This window comes from Topomyia yanbarensis, unplaced genomic scaffold (assembly GCF_030247195.1).
Source record: "Topomyia yanbarensis strain Yona2022 unplaced genomic scaffold, ASM3024719v1 HiC_scaffold_6, whole genome shotgun sequence".
Taxonomy (NCBI): Eukaryota; Metazoa; Arthropoda; class Insecta; order Diptera; family Culicidae; genus Topomyia; species Topomyia yanbarensis.
In genome coordinates, this window is record NW_026683824.1 from 586,017 (window position 1) to 606,572 (window position 20,556).

Genomic DNA, 20,556 nt, shown 5'->3' on the forward strand with positions numbered 1-20,556 from the left:
TTTCCCCTTCAAACCAACACATCACGAGTAAGCATATAGATAGCAGCCATGGTAATCTTCCTATGCGGCGGCGACTGAGAATGTGTGTGCATCAGTATAAAAGCGCTACTCAATGGGCCGAATTGCAACATTCGGTATTGGAATCTCGCTGCTGCAGGTGTGCTGCGCTAGCCTACTAAGTTATTACCTACAACAACCAAGAAGATGACTGGCCGTGGCAAAGGAGGCAAAGGGCTCGGCAAGGGAGGCGCTAAGCGGCACCGCAAGGTGCTTCGTGACAATATCCAGGGCATCACCAAACCCGCCATTCGTCGTCTGGCTCGACGTGGAGGAGTGAAGCGAATCTCCGGTTTGATATACGAGGAAACCCGTGGTGTGCTGAAGATTTTTCTGGAAAACGTTATCCGGGACGCTGTGACGTACACTGAACATGCCAAACGGAAGACCGTCACTGCGATGGATGTCGTCTATGCGCTTAAACGCCAGGGACGCACATTGTACGGTTTTGGTGGTTAAGCCCTACCACGACGTTCACGACAACACAAAAGGCCCTTTTCAGGGCCACCAAATGTTTAGAAAAAAGAATTAGTTTGAAATGTATCCTTCATAATTTTCATCCACGTTGCAGGGGCGTACTGTTTAATGTGCGATTTTGATGGATATGCGAGAGACCGTCGTAACACTACAACGCGCTCAGTCGCTGGGTTTCCCTTTTTTCATATATGCATTTCCTTTTTCTTTCTCCTGAGCTTGCGTATCATGGGACAAAACGGCTCGTTTCTCGATAGCAACGAACCGCCGACCGACTCTTTTTTTCGCGCGCGCACGTTTTAGCTTACCACGCTTTCACCTACCTGTCTACCTATGAATTTGCGTACCTTTAATTGGTCTGAATGATAAAAGTAAAGTTGATGGCTGGTGAGTTAGTACTGTATCAATCAGGAAGCAATTACAACACACACACACACACACACACAGAGAGAGAGAGAGAGAGAGAGAGAGAGAGAGAGAGAGAGAGAGAGAGAGAGAGAGATTGAGCAACCGTAAAAAAGTCCAGCTTGTGATCTGTGTCGGGGGACAAGCGTTCCCATCGATGCGTGCGCTGAAGCGCCTGGGTGTGATGGTCGACGCGTGCGGTTTATCAGCTCACAGCCATGTACACAACGATGTAGCGAGTTGATCAGTACATCCTAAATAATAGAATTTTGAGTTAGCCAAAGCAATTCGAAATAACACTGATGATTAGAGCACTAAAATCAAAATCCGCAACTAAAATGTTGGATTTTTTTCGAGGTATTTCTCTCTGTCTGTCTCTGCCGTCGAAACAAGAAAGCATTTCGCGAGCGCGTTGTACGGTTCTACGAGCAACACAAGAATCTCGGCGAAAAGTGCACGGTACAATATTTCAAAGGGGAAAACGTTGCGCCGTCGACTGTTTACAACACCTTTCGACGGTGCAATCTCAATGCCGCTTGCCGGTTGATAAAAAAATTATTTTGGCTAAATATTTTGTTTTGCACGAAGCAAGTTACTTCCCTCGCAAAAAAAAGCAAAAAAAAAAAAAAACAATCGTTCCCGAATACCCACTCGATCCCATTTGTACCCTAAAAAGCACAACCCGCTTCACAATTTGCTTCAGTGTCGCCCAATCGCAGATTTCTTCGGGATTTCGTTTTGAGAGCCACGAATTGCAAACAAGTTGATTGGTAGAAGATCACGAAATGCATTAGCAAAGTTGACGTAGACGCCGTACTACGCGCCTGTTCCGACATCAAACGGAAGCTTCGCCGAACAGCATCCAATTACGGATCGGTTTGAAATGTTCACTAATTTTTGGCCAACAATGGAGAACGTATCTTCTAATTTCAATCGAATCGTTTGTCTTTTTTTTTTGACAGGTTGAGAAAAAAAATCCAAAATTTGTGTTGCCACCCGTTAACTTTTTTTGTTTTAGTAATTTTAATAACGAAAGTTTTCAGCAAAGGACCAGCCGACCGAAACGTTTTCCGCAGGTCGCCAAATTACGAGCACTTCCGCTCGAGCAAATATGTACAAAAATGAAATAATTTTATATAGAGAGAAGTTTTCTTTCGATTGGATAGCACCGAAAAGGTTTTCCAATTGCTAGAAGGTTCAAATTAACCTATTTTCCACAATTCAGTTTGCACGTGCCGCCATAGTCGGATACATGATTTGATAATATTCGGCCATACGCTTAAAACAGAATGTTCAGCGGGTGTTAGTTTGGACGGTGCGGACAGTGCAGTAAATTGAATGCAAACTTCCAGTGTACTTTTCACAAGCAGTAATTCGATTTTGGTTGATTTAAAACAACAGTCCGTAAAATTTTACCGGCACCGATCGAATAGTAACTTCCAACCGTCATCTACGCGTTCCCAAACAGAGCCGATGAATACGATCCTAAACAACAGACACCGGACCCCCGGTTATCATATTCGCAGACTTGCATCATCGTGCATCCATCGACTCGTCGTCTACAACTGTGTGTGTGGAAGAAAACCAAACCAAACGAACGCGCAATGGCTGAAACTGCTATCGACGTTGCTGCTACGGCCCCTGCCGTCGTCGCCTCTCCGCCAGCCGCCAAAGCGCCACCGAAGCAGGCGGCCAAGGCTAGCAAGAGTGACGCCAAGAAACCGAAAAAATCTTCAACCCATCCACCAGTGAGTGAGATGGTTCTGGCTGCCATCCGGACCCTGAAGGAACGGAGCGGATCATCACTGCAGGCGATCAAAAAGTACATCGCCGCCAACTACATGTGTGACGTCGCCAGGCTGGCTCCGTTTATCCGGAAGGCTTTGAAAACGGGTGTCGAGAAGGGAAACATCACCCAGACCAAGGGTACCGGTGCTTCCGGATCGTTTAAGGTGACGGTCGAAGCAAAGAAACCGGCTGGCGATAAGAAACCACCATCGGGTGCAGCGAAAAAACCGAAGAAATCGGCTACTAAATCCGGGGAGAAGAAAAATCCGCCGGCTGGTGGTGGTGAGAAGACCAGCAAGCCAAAGGCGGCGATCCCGGCCGCTAAGAAATCGGCTACGAAGAAAGCGAAAGCTGCTGCCCCTGCAAAGGCGGTAACGGCTGCCACTAAACAGAAAGCCACCAAACCATCGAAGGCTGCAGCGAACAAGCCGAGGGCACCTAAGCCAAAGAAGGCCGCCACCGCCCCGAAGAAGGTCACCGCCGGCAAGAAGTAAATTCCCGACAACGTGCGCGTCCCCCCAAAACAACAGTCCTTTTCAGGACTAACAAAATTGTAAAGAATTGATTGATGCTTATTTTCCGTTAATGCTCCGTTCCCCCCATGAGTTTTCTAGCTTGAGCAGCAGCGCGCGCACACACCCGCATTCAACTGGCTGCCGATTGGCAAGATAAATCAGTCGTCGTTAGTTTGATTAAACAAATCACTATAGTAAATAGGCGCGGTTTCTTGCTCAGATAAACGTACGTACGTACAGGTAAATTAATAGTAGGCCGTGGTTTTCTGTTGCCTTAACAAACAAACAAACAAACAGAGCAAGTATAATATTACTCTGATTAGCAAACAACGCGCTTATTTTGGCTATAATAAAACAGAGAAAAATTGGCTGGCACAATAAACAAACGAACGAACGATAATTACCGATTTTTTAGCCTAAATTGACGAACGTATTGTATTGTTCAACTTTGCGATTATGAATTGTGTTGGGTATTTAATTATTAACGTTCAACGCAGATCAGAAGTTTGAAGGCTGGGAAGTGCATTGTATTAACAAGTATGATCCAGAAATGTGTTCTTTTTGCGGCAGAATTTTCATACGCAGGGGCTGTTTTAGACTGACTGAGTAGAATATAGACGATAAAGGGGTAGAAAAAAGACCGTTTTCCGTCTTAACAAAAACAATCAACTAGCGGTAAGGGGAAAGACTACTTCCACAAACTACAGCAATTGATTTGGTGATGATTTGAAAAATGGACAGAGAAACAAAAATGACAACGACGTTTTTGCTCTAATGAAACAAACAAACAAACAAACAACAACAACTAATGTTTATATAAACTATGTGTACACATTTCAATTCAACTCTTTACCAGAACGTGTTTTGGTGGCCCTGAAAAGGGCCGATGACGATGGGGTGGTGGTGTGTGACATCCGGCGGCGGGGCGGGCGACACGTTTACTTCGAGCTGGTATACTTGGTAACGGCCTTGGTACCTTCCGATACGGCATGTTTCGCCAGCTCTCCCGGTAACAGCAAACGAACGGCGGTCTGTACCTCGCGGGAGGTGATCGTCGACCGTCGGTTGTAATGGGCCAGACGAGATGCTTCGTTAGCAATACGCTCGAAGATGTCGTTCACGAAGCTATTCATGATGCTCATCGCCTTCGACGAGACACCGGTGTCCGGATGGACCTGCTTCAGCACCTTGTAGATGTAGATAGCGTAGCTTTCCTTGCGCCGTTGCTTTCGCTTCTTCTTCTCTCCTCCTCCTGCTTTTGTGGCGATGTTCTTCTGTGCCTTGCCACCGCCGCCGCCGGATTTTTTCACAGCCTTTCCGCTGGCTTTCGGTGCCATAGTAACGACGTGGTTGTGCTGCTGTTAACGCTCTCGATGCGAACTGCGCTGACTGATTGGTAGCAAAAATCACTACATATCGCTTATATACGATCGTGTAGCGAGACGAAGGTTCGTCCTTTTTTGTGTTTAGCGCGTTTCGTTCGTTCGCTACTCCGCCCCTTTGGCGAACGATGTGCAATGAAGCGAATGCATAACAAGGGGTGCTGTGTGCGCGAGTGGCATCAGTGTTACTCGTATTGTCTACGTGACTACACACGAACGCGCACAGCGATAAACCTACAACAATGTCTGCACGCGGTAAAGGAGGAAAAGTGAAGGGAAAGCCAAAATCCCGCTCAGTTCGTGCCGGTCTCCAGTTCCCTGTTGGCCGAATTCACCGTCTGCTGAGGAAGGGAAATTATGCTGAACGTGTCGGTGCCGGAGCACCCGTCTACTTGGCAGCTGTGATGGAATATCTTGCCGCCGAAGTACTGGAGCTGGCAGGAAACGCTGCTCGCGATAACAAAAAGACCAGAATCATCCCCCGTCATCTGCAGCTGGCCATTCGAAATGACGAAGAGCTGAACAAACTGCTCTCCGGTGTGACCATTGCTCAGGGTGGCGTGTTGCCTAACATACAGGCCGTACTGCTGCCGAAGAAGACTGAAAAGAGGGCCTCCGCAGCAACTTAAATCCCGCTCCTTTCTAGCCGTAAAAACCGCCCTTTTCAGGGCGACTATTTTCTTCTGATAAAAAGAGTTAATTTGATTTTCACTCCGATAATCATCAACGTACATTTCTGTGAGCATTGCACAAGTTTTTTTTTTTTGCAATGCTCGTCAGACGCTTAATAATAGTTTCCCTCATATCATGGCATTGACGATTTCACCCAATCTCTCAAAAGTTCACTCATCGATTTGGTGCTAAATCACAAATCGGCCGCGCAAGATTTCCCTCAATGGGTCTTGTTTTTCACACGCTACTACTGTCGATCGGTACGAGGTGGTGCTGCTGGCAAAAAATCCCCCATCGGCGTGCTGTCTAACAAACACACACAGCCACCCGCCTGAGCATTTTTGGAGGGAAACGGAAAATTTCTGCTAATAATTCTTAGTAAAATATGATTGGTTGTGGTCCTGAAAAGGACCGTTTGTTGCTGTTTCGTTCTGGGGGGTGATGGGCACACACCAAATTTAGGCCCGCTCCCCACGGATCCGGCGAGCCAGTTGGATGTCTTTCGGCATGATGGTCACTCGCTTGGCATGGATAGCGCACAGATTGGTATCCTCGAACAAACCAACCAGGTAAGCCTCGCTGGCTTCTTGAAGGGCCATGACGGCTGAGCTCTGGAAGCGCAGATCGGTTTTGAAGTCCTGCGCGATCTCACGAACCAGACGCTGGAAGGGCAGCTTGCGGATTAGTAGCTCTGTCGACTTCTGATAGCGACGAATTTCTCGCAGCGCGACAGTTCCTGGTCTGTAGCGATGGGGCTTCTTAACGCCACCCGTAGCTGGGGCACTTTTACGGGCAGCCTTCGTTGCCAACTGTTTGCGGGGAGCTTTCCCTCCGGTGGACTTGCGGGCGGTCTGTTTCGTACGGGCCATGGCGCGAAAATTCTGCTCTACTACTGATACCACTGTGATGCTGTTCAAACGACGAATGATGACCAAAACAGACCGACCGATTTTTTTTATAGTCGCGAATAAACACTACTATCGCCTGTCTCGCTCGTGTACGTGCCATGTGCCTTTTCGTTCTGTATACGGTTCGATTCGGCTACTATACTTCCCCCACCATTTCCATTCCGGAGCCAGTGTTGCCAGACTTGATTTTTTCAGCTTTTCATTAGATTTGCAAAAAAATATTCCTAAAAAGAAAAACTATGTATGAGCAAAAAAAAATCGCCTAGAAATCAATAAAATTCCAACAGTAGAAGAATATCAAACAGAAATAGTTTGTTCATCAGTAACAATTTGTTCCATCATAGATCAGTATCAGATATCGATATTTAAGTACCATAGAAGCCAATATAACGTACCATGTAGACGGATGTATAGAAAATCTTTATAAGTTAAAAAAAAAACCCGTTTGTTTTTCGATTTACTTTTTCTTTCTTTCTTTTTCAGGAGAATCAATTTCTGGGCAATCGTTTTCCAGGGAAAATGCTACCATGTCAGCATTAGTCCGGATAAAGCAGATTTCGGCAATCCCAAGCTACTAAAACAGTGGCAACAGTGAACTTCGTGTTCGCGCTATTTCCCCTTCAAACCAACACATCACGAGTAAGCATATAGATAGCAGCCATGGTAATCTTCCTATGCGGCGGCGACTGAGAATGTGTGTGCATCAGTATAAAAGCGCTACTCAATGGGCCGAATTGCAACATTCGGTATTGGAATCTCGCTGCTGCAGGTGTGCTGCGCTAGCCTACTAAGTTATTACCTACAACAACCAAGAAGATGACTGGCCGTGGCAAAGGAGGCAAAGGGCTCGGCAAGGGAGGCGCTAAGCGGCACCGCAAGGTGCTTCGTGACAATATCCAGGGCATCACCAAACCCGCCATTCGTCGTCTGGCTCGACGTGGAGGAGTGAAGCGAATCTCCGGTTTGATATACGAGGAAACCCGTGGTGTGCTGAAGATTTTTCTGGAAAACGTTATCCGGGACGCTGTGACGTACACTGAACATGCCAAACGGAAGACCGTCACTGCGATGGATGTCGTCTATGCGCTTAAACGCCAGGGACGCACATTGTACGGTTTTGGTGGTTAAGCCCTACCACGACGTTCACGACAACACAAAAGGCCCTTTTCAGGGCCACCAAATGTTTAGAAAAAAGAATTAGTTTGAAATGTATCCTTCATAATTTTCATCCACGTTGCAGGGGCGTACTGTTTAATGTGCGATTTTGATGGATATGCGAGAGACCGTCGTAACACTACAACGCGCTCAGTCGCTGGGTTTCCCTTTTTTCATATATGCATTTCCTTTTTCTTTCTCCTGAGCTTGCGTATCATGGGACAAAACGGCTCGTTTCTCGATAGCAACGAACCGCCGACCGACTCTTTTTTTCGCGCGCGCACGTTTTAGCTTACCACGCTTTCACCTACCTGTCTACCTATGAATTTGCGTACCTTTAATTGGTCTGAATGATAAAAGTAAAGTTGATGGCTGGTGAGTTAGTACTGTATCAATCAGGAAGCAATTACAACACACACACACACACACACACAGGAAGAGAGAGAGAGAGAGAGAGAGAGAGAGAGAGAGAGAGAGAGAGAGAGAGATTGAGCAACCGTAAAAAAGTCCAGCTTGTGATCTGTGTCGGGGGACAAGCGTTCCCATCGATGCGTGCGCTGAAGCGCCTGGGTGTGATGGTCGACGCGTGCGGTTTATCAGCTCACAGCCATGTACACAACGATGTAGCGAGTTGATCAGTACATCCTAAATAATAGAATTTTGAGTTAGCCAAAGCAATTCGAAATAACACTGATGATTAGAGCACTAAAATCAAAATCCGCAACTAAAATGTTGGATTTTTTTCGAGGTATTTCTCTCTGTCTGTCTCTGCCGTCGAAACAAGAAAGCATTTCGCGAGCGCGTTGTACGGTTCTACGAGCAACACAAGAATCTCGGCGAAAAGTGCACGGTACAATATTTCAAAGGGGAAAACGTTGCGCCGTCGACTGTTTACAACACCTTTCGACGGTGCAATCTCAATGCCGCTTGCCGGTTGATAAAAAAATTATTTTGGCTAAATATTTTGTTTTGCACGAAGCAAGTTACTTCCCTCGCAAAAAAAAGCAAAAAAAAAAAAAAAACAATCGTTCCCGAATACCCACTCGATCCCATTTGTACCCTAAAAAGCACAACCCGCTTCACAATTTGCTTCAGTGTCGCCCAATCGCAGATTTCTTCGGGATTTCGTTTTGAGAGCCACGAATTGCAAACAAGTTGATTGGTAGAAGATCACGAAATGCATTAGCAAAGTTGACGTAGACGCCGTACTACGCGCCTGTTCCGACATCAAACGGAAGCTTCGCCGAACAGCATCCAATTACGGATCGGTTTGAAATGTTCACTAATTTTTGGCCAACAATGGAGAACGTATCTTCTAATTTCAATCGAATCGTTTGTCTTTTTTTTTTGACAGGTTGAGAAAAAAAATCCAAAATTTGTGTTGCCACCCGTTAACTTTTTTTGTTTTAGTAATTTTAATAACGAAAGTTTTCAGCAAAGGACCAGCCGACCGAAACGTTTTCCGCAGGTCGCCAAATTACGAGCACTTCCGCTCGAGCAAATATGTACAAAAATGAAATAATTTTATATAGAGAGAAGTTTTCTTTCGATTGGATAGCACCGAAAAGGTTTTCCAATTGCTAGAAGGTTCAAATTAACCTATTTTCCACAATTCAGTTTGCACGTGCCGCCATAGTCGGATACATGATTTGATAATATTCGGCCATACGCTTAAAACAGAATGTTCAGCGGGTGTTAGTTTGGACGGTGCGGACAGTGCAGTAAATTGAATGCAAACTTCCAGTGTACTTTTCACAAGCAGTAATTCGATTTTGGTTGATTTAAAACAACAGTCCGTAAAATTTTACCGGCACCGATCGAATAGTAACTTCCAACCGTCATCTACGCGTTCCCAAACAGAGCCGATGAATACGATCCTAAACAACAGACACCGGACCCCCGGTTATCATATTCGCAGACTTGCATCATCGTGCATCCATCGACTCGTCGTCTACAACTGTGTGTGTGGAAGAAAACCAAACCAAACGAACGCGCAATGGCTGAAACTGCTATCGACGTTGCTGCTACGGCCCCTGCCGTCGTCGCCTCTCCGCCAGCCGCCAAAGCGCCACCGAAGCAGGCGGCCAAGGCTAGCAAGAGTGACGCCAAGAAACCGAAAAAATCTTCAACCCATCCACCAGTGAGTGAGATGGTTCTGGCTGCCATCCGGACCCTGAAGGAACGGAGCGGATCATCACTGCAGGCGATCAAAAAGTACATCGCCGCCAACTACATGTGTGACGTCGCCAGGCTGGCTCCGTTTATCCGGAAGGCTTTGAAAACGGGTGTCGAGAAGGGAAACATCACCCAGACCAAGGGTACCGGTGCTTCCGGATCGTTTAAGGTGACGGTCGAAGCAAAGAAACCGGCTGGCGATAAGAAACCACCATCGGGTGCAGCGAAAAAACCGAAGAAATCGGCTACTAAATCCGGGGAGAAGAAAAATCCGCCGGCTGGTGGTGGTGAGAAGACCAGCAAGCCAAAGGCGGCGATCCCGGCCGCTAAGAAATCGGCTACGAAGAAAGCGAAAGCTGCTGCCCCTGCAAAGGCGGTAACGGCTGCCACTAAACAGAAAGCCACCAAACCATCGAAGGCTGCAGCGAACAAGCCGAGGGCACCTAAGCCAAAGAAGGCCGCCACCGCCCCGAAGAAGGTCACCGCCGGCAAGAAGTAAATTCCCGACAACGTGCGCGTCCCCCCAAAACAACAGTCCTTTTCAGGACTAACAAAATTGTAAAGAATTGATTGATGCTTATTTTCCGTTAATGCTCCGTTCCCCCCATGAGTTTTCTAGCTTGAGCAGCAGCGCGCGCACACACCCGCATTCAACTGGCTGTCGATTGGCAAGATAAATCAGTCGTCGTTAGTTTGATTAAACAAATCACTATAGTAAATAGGCGCGGTTTCTTGCTCAGATAAACGTACGTACGTACAGGTAAATTAATAGTAGGCCGTGGTTTTCTGTTGCCTTAACAAACAAACAAACAAACAGAGCAAGTATAATATTACTCTGATTAGCAAACAACGCGCTTATTTTGGCTATAATAAAACAGAGAAAAATTGGCTGGCACAATAAACAAACGAACGAACGATAATTACCGATTTTTTAGCCTAAATTGACGAACGTATTGTATTGTTCAACTTTGCGATTATGAATTGTGTTGGGTATTTAATTATTAACGTTCAACGCAGATCAGAAGTTTGAAGGCTGGGAAGTGCATTGTATTAACAAGTATGATCCAGAAATGTGTTCTTTTTGCGGCAGAATTTTCATACGCAGGGGCTGTTTTAGACTGACTGAGTAGAATATAGACGATAAAGGGGTAGAAAAAAGACCGTTTTCCGTCTTAACAAAAACAATCAACTAGCGGTAAGGGGAAAGACTACTTCCACAAACTACAGCAATTGATTTGGTGATGATTTGAAAAATGGACAGAGAAACAAAAATGACAACGACGTTTTTGCTCTAATGAAACAAACAAACAAACAAACAACAACTAATGTTTATATAAACTATGTGTACACATTTCAATTCAACTCTTTACCAGAACGTGTTTTGGTGGCCCTGAAAAGGGCCGATGACGATGGGGTGGTGGTGTGTGACATCCGGCGGCGGGGCGGGCGACACGTTTACTTCGAGCTGGTATACTTGGTAACGGCCTTGGTACCTTCCGATACGGCATGTTTCGCCAGCTCTCCCGGTAACAGCAAACGAACGGCGGTCTGTACCTCGCGGGAGGTGATCGTCGACCGTCGGTTGTAATGGGCCAGACGAGATGCTTCGTTAGCAATACGCTCGAAGATGTCGTTCACGAAGCTATTCATGATGCTCATCGCCTTCGACGAGACACCGGTGTCCGGATGGACCTGCTTCAGCACCTTGTAGATGTAGATAGCGTAGCTTTCCTTGCGCCGTTGCTTTCGCTTCTTCTTCTCTCCTCCTCCTGCTTTTGTGGCGATGTTCTTCTGTGCCTTGCCACCGCCGCCGCCGGATTTTTTCACAGCCTTTCCGCTGGCTTTCGGTGCCATAGTAACGACGTGGTTGTGCTGCTGTTAACGCTCTCGATGCGAACTGCGCTGACTGATTGGTAGCAAAAATCACTACATATCGCTTATATACGATCGTGTAGCGAGACGAAGGTTCGTCCTTTTTTGTGTTTAGCGCGTTTCGTTCGTTCGCTACTCCGCCCCTTTGGCGAACGATGTGCAATGAAGCGAATGCATAACAAGGGGTGCTGTGTGCGCGAGTGGCATCAGTGTTACTCGTATTGTCTACGTGACTACACACGAACGCGCACAGCGATAAACCTACAACAATGTCTGCACGCGGTAAAGGAGGAAAAGTGAAGGGAAAGCCAAAATCCCGCTCAGTTCGTGCCGGTCTCCAGTTCCCTGTTGGCCGAATTCACCGTCTGCTGAGGAAGGGAAATTATGCTGAACGTGTCGGTGCCGGAGCACCCGTCTACTTGGCAGCTGTGATGGAATATCTTGCCGCCGAAGTACTGGAGCTGGCAGGAAACGCTGCTCGCGATAACAAAAAGACCAGAATCATCCCCCGTCATCTGCAGCTGGCCATTCGAAATGACGAAGAGCTGAACAAACTGCTCTCCGGTGTGACCATTGCTCAGGGTGGCGTGTTGCCTAACATACAGGCCGTACTGCTGCCGAAGAAGACTGAAAAGAGGGCCTCCGCAGCAACTTAAATCCCGCTCCTTTCTAGCCGTAAAAACCGCCCTTTTCAGGGCGACTATTTTCTTCTGATAAAAAGAGTTAATTTGATTTTCACTCCGATAATCATCAACGTACATTTCTGTGAGCATTGCACAAGTTTTTTTTTTTTGCAATGCTCGTCAGACGCTTAATAATAGTTTCCCTCATATCATGGCATTGACGATTTCACCCAATCTCTCAAAAGTTCACTCATCGATTTGGTGCTAAATCACAAATCGGCCGCGCAAGATTTCCCTCAATGGGTCTTGTTTTTCACACGCTACTACTGTCGATCGGTACGAGGTGGTGCTGCTGGCAAAAAATCCCCCATCGGCGTGCTGTCTAACAAACACACACAGCCACCCGCCTGAGCATTTTTGGAGGGAAACGGAAAATTTCTGCTAATAATTCTTAGTAAAATATGATTGGTTGTGGTCCTGAAAAGGACCGTTTGTTGCTGTTTCGTTCTGGGGGGTGATGGGCACACACCAAATTTAGGCCCGCTCCCCACGGATCCGGCGAGCCAGTTGGATGTCTTTCGGCATGATGGTCACTCGCTTGGCATGGATAGCGCACAGATTGGTATCCTCGAACAAACCAACCAGGTAAGCCTCGCTGGCTTCTTGAAGGGCCATGACGGCTGAGCTCTGGAAGCGCAGATCGGTTTTGAAGTCCTGCGCGATCTCACGAACCAGACGCTGGAAGGGCAGCTTGCGGATTAGTAGCTCTGTCGACTTCTGATAGCGACGAATTTCTCGCAGCGCGACAGTTCCTGGTCTGTAGCGATGGGGCTTCTTAACGCCACCCGTAGCTGGGGCACTTTTACGGGCAGCCTTCGTTGCCAACTGTTTGCGGGGAGCTTTCCCTCCGGTGGACTTGCGGGCGGTCTGTTTCGTACGGGCCATGGCGCGAAAATTCTGCTCTACTACTGATACCACTGTGATGCTGTTCAAACGACGAATGATGACCAAAACAGACCGACCGATTTTTTTTATAGTCGCGAATAAACACTACTATCGCCTGTCTCGCTCGTGTACGTGCCATGTGCCTTTTCGTTCTGTATACGGTTCGATTCGGCTACTATACTTCCCCCACCATTTCCATTCCGGAGCCAGTGTTGCCAGACTTGATTTTTTCAGCTTTTCATTAGATTTGCAAAAAAATATTCCTAAAAAGAAAAACTATGTATGAGCAAAAAAAATCGCCTAGAAATCAATAAAATTCCAACAGTAGAAGAATATCAAACAGAAATAGTTTGTTCATCAGTAACAATTTGTTCCATCATAGATCAGTATCAGATATCGATATTTAAGTACCATAGAAGCCAATATAACGTACCATGTAGACGGATGTATAGAAAATCTTTATAAGTTAAAAAAAAAACCCGTTTGTTTTTCGATTTACTTTTTCTTTCTTTCTTTTTCAGGAGAATCAATTTCCGGGCAATCGTTTTCCAGGGAAAATGCTACCATGTCAGCATTAGTCCGGATAAAGCAGATTTCGGCAATCCCAAGCTACTAAAACAGTGGCAACAGTGAACTTCGTGTTCGCGCTATTTCCCCTTCAAACCAACACATCACGAGTAAGCATATAGATAGCAGCCATGGTAATCTTCCTATGCGGCGGCGACTGAGAATGTGTGTGCATCAGTATAAAAGCGCTACTCAATGGGCCGAATTGCAACATTCGGTATTGGAATCTCGCTGCTGCAGGTGTGCTGCGCTAGCCTACTAAGTTATTACCTACAACAACCAAGAAGATGACTGGCCGTGGCAAAGGAGGCAAAGGGCTCGGCAAGGGAGGCGCTAAGCGGCACCGCAAGGTGCTTCGTGACAATATCCAGGGCATCACCAAACCCGCCATTCGTCGTCTGGCTCGACGTGGAGGAGTGAAGCGAATCTCCGGTTTGATATACGAGGAAACCCGTGGTGTGCTGAAGATTTTTCTGGAAAACGTTATCCGGGACGCTGTGACGTACACTGAACATGCCAAACGGAAGACCGTCACTGCGATGGATGTCGTCTATGCGCTTAAACGCCAGGGACGCACATTGTACGGTTTTGGTGGTTAAGCCCTACCACGACGTTCACGACAACACAAAAGGCCCTTTTCAGGGCCACCAAATGTTTAGAAAAAAGAATTAGTTTGAAATGTATCCTTCATAATTTTCATCCACGTTGCAGGGGCGTACTGTTTAATGTGCGATTTTGATGGATATGCGAGAGACCGTCGTAACACTACAACGCGCTCAGTCGCTGGGTTTCCCTTTTTTCATATATGCATTTCCTTTTTCTTTCTCCTGAGCTTGCGTATCATGGGACAAAACGGCTCGTTTCTCGATAGCAACGAACCGCCGACCGACTCTTTTTTTCGCGCGCGCACGTTTTAGCTTACCACGCTTTCACCTACCTGTCTACCTATGAATTTGCGTACCTTTAATTGGTCTGAATGATAAAAGTAAAGTTGATGGCTGGTGAGTTAGTACTGTATCAATCAGGAAGCAATTACAACACACACACACACACACACAGGAAGAGAGAGAGAGAGAGAGAGAGAGAGAGAGAGAGAGAGAGAGATTGAGCAACCGTAAAAAAGTCCAGCTTGTGATCTGTGTCGGGGGACAAGCGTTCCCATCGATGCGTGCGCTGAAGCGCCTGGGTGTGATGGTCGACGCGTGCGGTTTATCAGCTCACAGCCATGTACACAACGATGTAGCGAGTTGATCAGTACATCCTAAATAATAGAATTTTGAGTTAGCCAAAGCAATTCGAAATAACACTGATGATTAGAGCACTAAAATCAAAATCCGCAACTAAAATGTTGGATTTTTTTCGAGGTATTTCTCTCTGTCTGTCTCTGCCGTCGAAACAAGAAAGCATTTCGCGAGCGCGTTGTACGGTTCTACGAGCAACACAAGAATCTCGGCGAAAAGTGCACGGTACAATATTTCAAAGGGGAAAACGTTGCGCCGTCGACTGTTTACAACACCTTTCGACGGTGCAATCTCAATGCCGCTTGCCGGTTGATAAAAAAATTATTTTGGCTAAATATTTTGTTTTGCACGAAGCAAGTTACTTCCCTCGCAAAAAAAAGCAAAAAAAAAAAAAAAACAATCGTTCCCGAATACCCACTCGATCCCATTTGTACCCTAAAAAGCACAACCCGCTTCACAATTTGCTTCAGTGTCGCCCAATCGCAGATTTCTTCGGGATTTCGTTTTGAGAGCCACGAATTGCAAACAAGTTGATTGGTAGAAGATCACGAAATGCATTAGCAAAGTTGACGTAGACGCCGTACTACGCGCCTGTTCCGACATCAAACGGAAGCTTCGCCGAACAGCATCCAATTACGGATCGGTTTGAAATGTTCACTAATTTTTGGCCAACAATGGAGAACGTATCTTCTAATTTCAATCGAATCGTTTGTCTTTTTTTTTTGACAGGTTGAGAAAAAAAATCCAAAATTTGTGTTGCCACCCGTTAACTTTTTTTGTTTTAGTAATTTTAATAACGAAAGTTTTCAGCAAAGGACCAGCCGACCGAAACGTTTTCCGCAGGTCGCCAAATTACGAGCACTTCCGCTCGAGCAAATATGTACAAAAATGAAATAATTTTATATAGAGAGAAGTTTTCTTTCGATTGGATAGCACCGAAAAGGTTTTCCAATTGCTAGAAGGTTCAAATTAACCTATTTTCCACAATTCAGTTTGCACGTGCCGCCATAGTCGGATACATGATTTGATAATATTCGGCCATACGCTTAAAACAGAATGTTCAGCGGGTGTTAGTTTGGACGGTGCGGACAGTGCAGTAAATTGAATGCAAACTTCCAGTGTACTTTTCACAAGCAGTAATTCGATTTTGGTTGATTTAAAACAACAGTCCGTAAAATTTTACCGGCACCGATCGAATAGTAACTTCCAACCGTCATCTACGCGTTCCCAAACAGAGCCGATGAATACGATCCTAAACAACAGACACCGGACCCCCGGTTATCATATTCGCAGACTTGCATCATCGTGCATCCATCGACTCGTCGTCTACAACTGTGTGTGTGGAAGAAAACCAAACCAAACGAACGCGCAATGGCTGAAACTGCTATCGACGTTGCTGCTACGGCCCCTGCCGTCGTCGCCTCTCCGCCAGCCGCCAAAGCGCCACCGAAGCAGGCGGCCAAGGCTAGCAAGAGTGACGCCAAGAAACCGAAAAAATCTTCAACCCATCCACCAGTGAGTGAGATGGTTCTGGCTGCCATCCGGACCCTGAAGGAACGGAGCGGATCATCACTGCAGGCGATCAAAAAGTACATCGCCGCCAACTACATGTGTGACGTCGCCAGGCTGGCTCCGTTTATCCGGAAGGCTTTGAAAACGGGTGTCGAGAAGGGAAACATCACCCAGACCAAGGGTACCGGTGCTTCCGGATCGTTTAAGGTGACGGTCGAAGCAAAGAAACCGGCTGGCGATAAGAAACCACCATCGGGTGCAGCGAAAAAACCGAAGAAATCGGCTACTAAATCCGGGGAGAAGAAAAATCCGCCGGCTGGTGGTGGTGAGAAGACCAGCAAGCCAAAGGCGGCGATCCCGGCCGCTAAGAAATCGGCTACGAAGAAAGCGAAAGCTGCTGCCCCTGCAAAGGCGGTAACGGCTGCCACTAAACAGAAAGCCACCAAACCATCGAAGGCTGCAGCGAACAAGCCGAGGGCACCTAAGCCAAAGAAGGCCGCCACCGCCCCGAAGAAGGTCACCGCCGGCAAGAAGTAAATTCCCGACAACGTGCGCGTCCCCCCAAAACAACAGTCCTTTTCAGGACTAACAAAATTGTAAAGAATTGATTGATGCTTATTTTCCGTTAATGCTCCGTTCCCCCCATGAGTTTTCTAGCTTGAGCAGCAGCGCGCGCACACACCCGCATTCAACTGGCTGTCGATTGGCAAGATAAATCAGTCGTCGTTAGTTTGATTAAACAAATCACTATAGTAAATAGGCGCGGTTTCTTGCTCAGATAAACGTACGTACGTACAGGTAAATTAATAGTAGGCCGTGGTTTTCTGTTGCCTTAACAAACAAACAAACAAACAGAGCAAGTATAATATTACTCTGATTAGCAAACAACGCGCTTATTTTGGCTATAATAAAACAGAGAAAAATTGGCTGGCACAATAAACAAACGAACGAACGATAATTACCGATTTTTTAGCCTAAATTGACGAACGTATTGTATTGTTCAACTTTGCGATTATGAATTGTGTTGGGTATTTAATTATTAACGTTCAACGCAGATCAGAAGTTTGAAGGCTGGGAAGTGCATTGTATTAACAAGTATGATCCAGAAATGTGTTCTTTTTGCGGCAGAATTTTCATACGCAGGGGCTGTTTTAGACTGACTGAGTAGAATATAGACGATAAAGGGGTAGAAAAAAGACCGTTTTCCGTCTTAACAAAAACAATCAACTAGCGGTAAGGGGAAAGACTACTTCCACAAACTACAGCAATTGATTTGGTGATGATTTGAAAAATGGACAGAGAAACAAAAATGACAACGACGTTTTTGCTCTAATGAAACAAACAAACAAACAAACAACAACTAATGTTTATATAAACTATGTGTACACATTTCAATTCAACTCTTTACCAGAACGTGTTTTGGTGGCCCTGAAAAGGGCCGATGACGATGGGGTGGTGGTGTGTGACATCCGGCGGCGGGGCGGGCGACACGTTTACTTCGAGCTGGTATACTTGGTAACGGCCTTGGTACCTTCCGATACGGCATGTTTCGCCAGCTCTCCCGGTAACAGCAAACGAACGGCGGTCTGTACCTCGCGGGAGGTGATCGTCGACCGTCGGTTGTAATGGGCCAGACGAGATGCTTCGTTAGCAATACGCTCGAAGATGTCGTTCACGAAGCTATTCATGATGCTCATCGCCTTCGACGAGACACCGGTGTCCGGATGGACCTGCTTCAGCACCTTGTAGATGTAGATAGCGTAGCTTTCCTTGCGCCGTTGCTTTCGCTTCTTCTTCTCTCCTCCTCCTGCTTTTGTGGCGATGTTCTTCTGTGCCTTGCCACCGCCGCCGCCGGATTTTTTCACAGCCTTTCCGCTGGCTTTCGGTGCCATAGTAACGACGTGGTTGTGCTGCTGTTAACGCTCTCGATGCGAACTGCGCTGACTGATTGGTAGCAAAAATCACTACATATCGCTTATATACGATCGTGTAGCGAGACGAAGGTTCGTCCTTTTTTGTGTTTAGCGCGTTTCGTTCGTTCGCTACTCCGCCCCTTTGGCGAACGATGTGCAATGAAGCGAATGCATAACAAGGGGTGCTGTGTGCGCGAGTGGCATCAGTGTTACTCGTATTGTCTACGTGACTACACACGAACGCGCACAGCGATAAACCTACAACAATGTCTGCACGCGGTAAAGGAGGAAAAGTGAAGGGAAAGCCAAAATCCCGCTCAGTTCGTGCCGGTCTCCAGTTCCCTGTTGGCCGAATTCACCGTCTGCTGAGGAAGGGAAATTATGCTGAACGTGTCGGTGCCGGAGCACCCGTCTACTTGGCAGCTGTGATGGAATATCTTGCCGCCGAAGTACTGGAGCTGGCAGGAAACGCTGCTCGCGATAACAAAAAGACCAGAATCATCCCCCGTCATCTGCAGCTGGCCATTCGAAATGACGAAGAGCTGAACAAACTGCTCTCCGGTGTGACCATTGCTCAGGGTGGCGTGTTGCCTAACATACAGGCCGTACTGCTGCCGAAGAAGACTGAAAAGAGGGCCTCCGCAGCAACTTAAATCCCGCTCCTTTCTAGCCGTAAAAACCGCCCTTTTCAGGGCGACTATTTTCTTCTGATAAAAAGAGTTAATTTGATTTTCACTCCGATAATCATCAACGTACATTTCTGTGAGCATTGCACAAGTTTTTTTTTTTTGCAATGCTCGTCAGACGCTTAATAATAGTTTCCCTCATATCATGGCATTGACGATTTCACCCAATCTCTCAAAAGTTCACTCATCGATTTGGTGCTAAATCACAAATCGGCCGCGCAAGATTTCCCTCAATGGGTCTTGTTTTTCACACGCTACTACTGTCGATCGGTACGAGGTGGTGCTGCTGGCAAAAAATCCCCCATCGGCGTGCTGTCTAACAAACACACACAGCCACCCGCCTGAGCATTTTTGGAGGGAAACGGAAAATTTCTGCTAATAATTCTTAGTAAAATATGATTGGTTGTGGTCCTGAAAAGGACCGTTTGTTGCTGTTTCGTTCTGGGGGGTGATGGGCACACACCAAATTTAGGCCCGCTCCCCACGGATCCGGCGAGCCAGTTGGATGTCTTTCGGCATGATGGTCACTCGCTTGGCATGGATAGCGCACAGATTGGTATCCTCGAACAAACCAACCAGGTAAGCCTCGCTGGCTTCTTGAAGGGCCATGACGGCTGAGCTCTGGAAGCGCAGATCGGTTTTGAAGTCCTGCGCGATCTCACGAACCAGACGCTGGAAGGGCAGCTTGCGGATTAGTAGCTCTGTCGACTTCTGATAGCGACGAATTTCTCGCAGCGCGACAGTTCCTGGTCTGTAGCGATGGGGCTTCTTAACGCCACCCGTAGCTGGGGCACTTTTACGGGCAGCCTTCGTTGCCAACTGTTTGCGGGGAGCTTTCCCTCCGGTGGACTTGCGGGCGGTCTGTTTCGTACGGGCCATGGCGCGAAAATTCTGCTCTACTACTGATACCACTGTGATGCTGTTCAAACGACGAATGATGACCAAAACAGACCGACCGATTTTTTTTATAGTCGCGAATAAACACTACTATCGCCTGTCTCGCTCGTGTACGTGCCATGTGCCTTTTCGTTCTGTATACGGTTCGATTCGGCTACTATACTTCCCCCACCATTTCCATTCCGGAGCCAGTGTTGCCAGACTTGATTTTTTCAGCTTTTCATTAGATTTGCAAAAAAATATTCCTAAAAAGAAAAACTATGTATGAGCAAAAAAAAATCGCCTAGAAATCAATAAAATTCCAACAGTAGAAGAATATCAAACAGAAATAGTTTGTTCATCAGTAACAATTTGTTCCATCATAGATCAGTATCAGATATCGATATTTAAGTACCATAGAAGCCAATATAACGTACCATGTAGACGGATGTATAGAAAATCTTTATAAGTTAAAAAAAAAACCCGTTTGTTTTTCGATTTACTTTTTCTTTCTTTCTTTTTCAGGAGAATCAATTTCTGGGCAATCGTTTTCCAGGGAAAATGCTACCATGTCAGCATTAGTCCGGATAAAGCAGATTTCGGCAATCCCAAGCTACTAAAACAGTGGCAACAGTGAACTTCGTGTTCGCGCTATTTCCCCTTCAAACCAACACATCACGAGTAAGCATATAGATAGCAGCCATGGTAATCTTCCTATGCGGCGGCGACTGAGAATGTGTGTGCATCAGTATAAAAGCGCTACTCAATGGGCCGAATTGCAACATTCGGT

General features: G+C 46.5%; 9 protein-coding genes across 9 annotated transcripts; all 9 read left to right on the top strand.

Moving 5' to 3' along the window:
- Positions 1–204: 204 nt before the first annotated feature.
- On the top strand, positions 205–516 carry LOC131695847 (histone H4-like). The gene has a single exon (XM_058984383.1). It carries the CDS (start codon positions 205–207, stop codon positions 514–516), a length of 312 nt encoding a protein of 103 aa, XP_058840366.1.
- A 2,024-nt stretch (positions 517–2,540) lies between these two features.
- LOC131695995 (histone H1A, sperm-like) lies at positions 2,541–3,836 on the top strand. Its single transcript, XM_058984525.1, has 2 exons — positions 2,541–3,095; positions 3,810–3,836. The coding sequence occupies exons 1-2, from the start codon at positions 2,541–2,543 to the stop codon at positions 3,834–3,836; spliced, it is 582 nt and encodes a 193-aa protein (XP_058840508.1).
- A 1,027-nt stretch (positions 3,837–4,863) lies between these two features.
- LOC131695996 (histone H2A-beta, sperm-like) lies at positions 4,864–6,796 on the top strand. The gene is made up of 2 exons (XM_058984526.1): positions 4,864–5,114; positions 6,685–6,796. The coding sequence occupies exons 1-2, from the start codon at positions 4,864–4,866 to the stop codon at positions 6,794–6,796; spliced, it is 363 nt and encodes a 120-aa protein (XP_058840509.1).
- Positions 6,797–7,017: 221 nt separating this feature from the next.
- LOC131695861 (histone H4-like) lies at positions 7,018–7,329 on the top strand. Its single transcript, XM_058984398.1, has one exon. It carries the CDS (start codon positions 7,018–7,020, stop codon positions 7,327–7,329), a length of 312 nt encoding a protein of 103 aa, XP_058840381.1.
- Positions 7,330–9,352: 2,023 nt separating this feature from the next.
- Positions 9,353–10,648, top strand: LOC131695997 (histone H1A, sperm-like). The gene is made up of 2 exons (XM_058984527.1): positions 9,353–9,907; positions 10,622–10,648. The coding sequence occupies exons 1-2, from the start codon at positions 9,353–9,355 to the stop codon at positions 10,646–10,648; spliced, it is 582 nt and encodes a 193-aa protein (XP_058840510.1).
- A 1,024-nt stretch (positions 10,649–11,672) lies between these two features.
- Positions 11,673–13,604, top strand: LOC131695998 (histone H2A-beta, sperm-like). Its single transcript, XM_058984528.1, has 2 exons — positions 11,673–11,923; positions 13,493–13,604. Exons 1-2 carry the CDS (start codon positions 11,673–11,675, stop codon positions 13,602–13,604), a joined length of 363 nt encoding a protein of 120 aa, XP_058840511.1.
- A 221-nt stretch (positions 13,605–13,825) lies between these two features.
- LOC131695863 (histone H4-like) lies at positions 13,826–14,137 on the top strand. The gene has a single exon (XM_058984399.1). The coding sequence runs from the start codon at positions 13,826–13,828 to the stop codon at positions 14,135–14,137; it is 312 nt and encodes a 103-aa protein (XP_058840382.1).
- A 2,013-nt stretch (positions 14,138–16,150) lies between these two features.
- LOC131695999 (histone H1A, sperm-like) lies at positions 16,151–17,446 on the top strand. The gene is made up of 2 exons (XM_058984529.1): positions 16,151–16,705; positions 17,420–17,446. The coding sequence occupies exons 1-2, from the start codon at positions 16,151–16,153 to the stop codon at positions 17,444–17,446; spliced, it is 582 nt and encodes a 193-aa protein (XP_058840512.1).
- A 1,024-nt stretch (positions 17,447–18,470) lies between these two features.
- Positions 18,471–20,403, top strand: LOC131696000 (histone H2A-beta, sperm-like). The gene is made up of 2 exons (XM_058984530.1): positions 18,471–18,721; positions 20,292–20,403. Exons 1-2 carry the CDS (start codon positions 18,471–18,473, stop codon positions 20,401–20,403), a joined length of 363 nt encoding a protein of 120 aa, XP_058840513.1.
- The last annotated feature ends 153 nt before the right edge of the window (positions 20,404–20,556 follow it).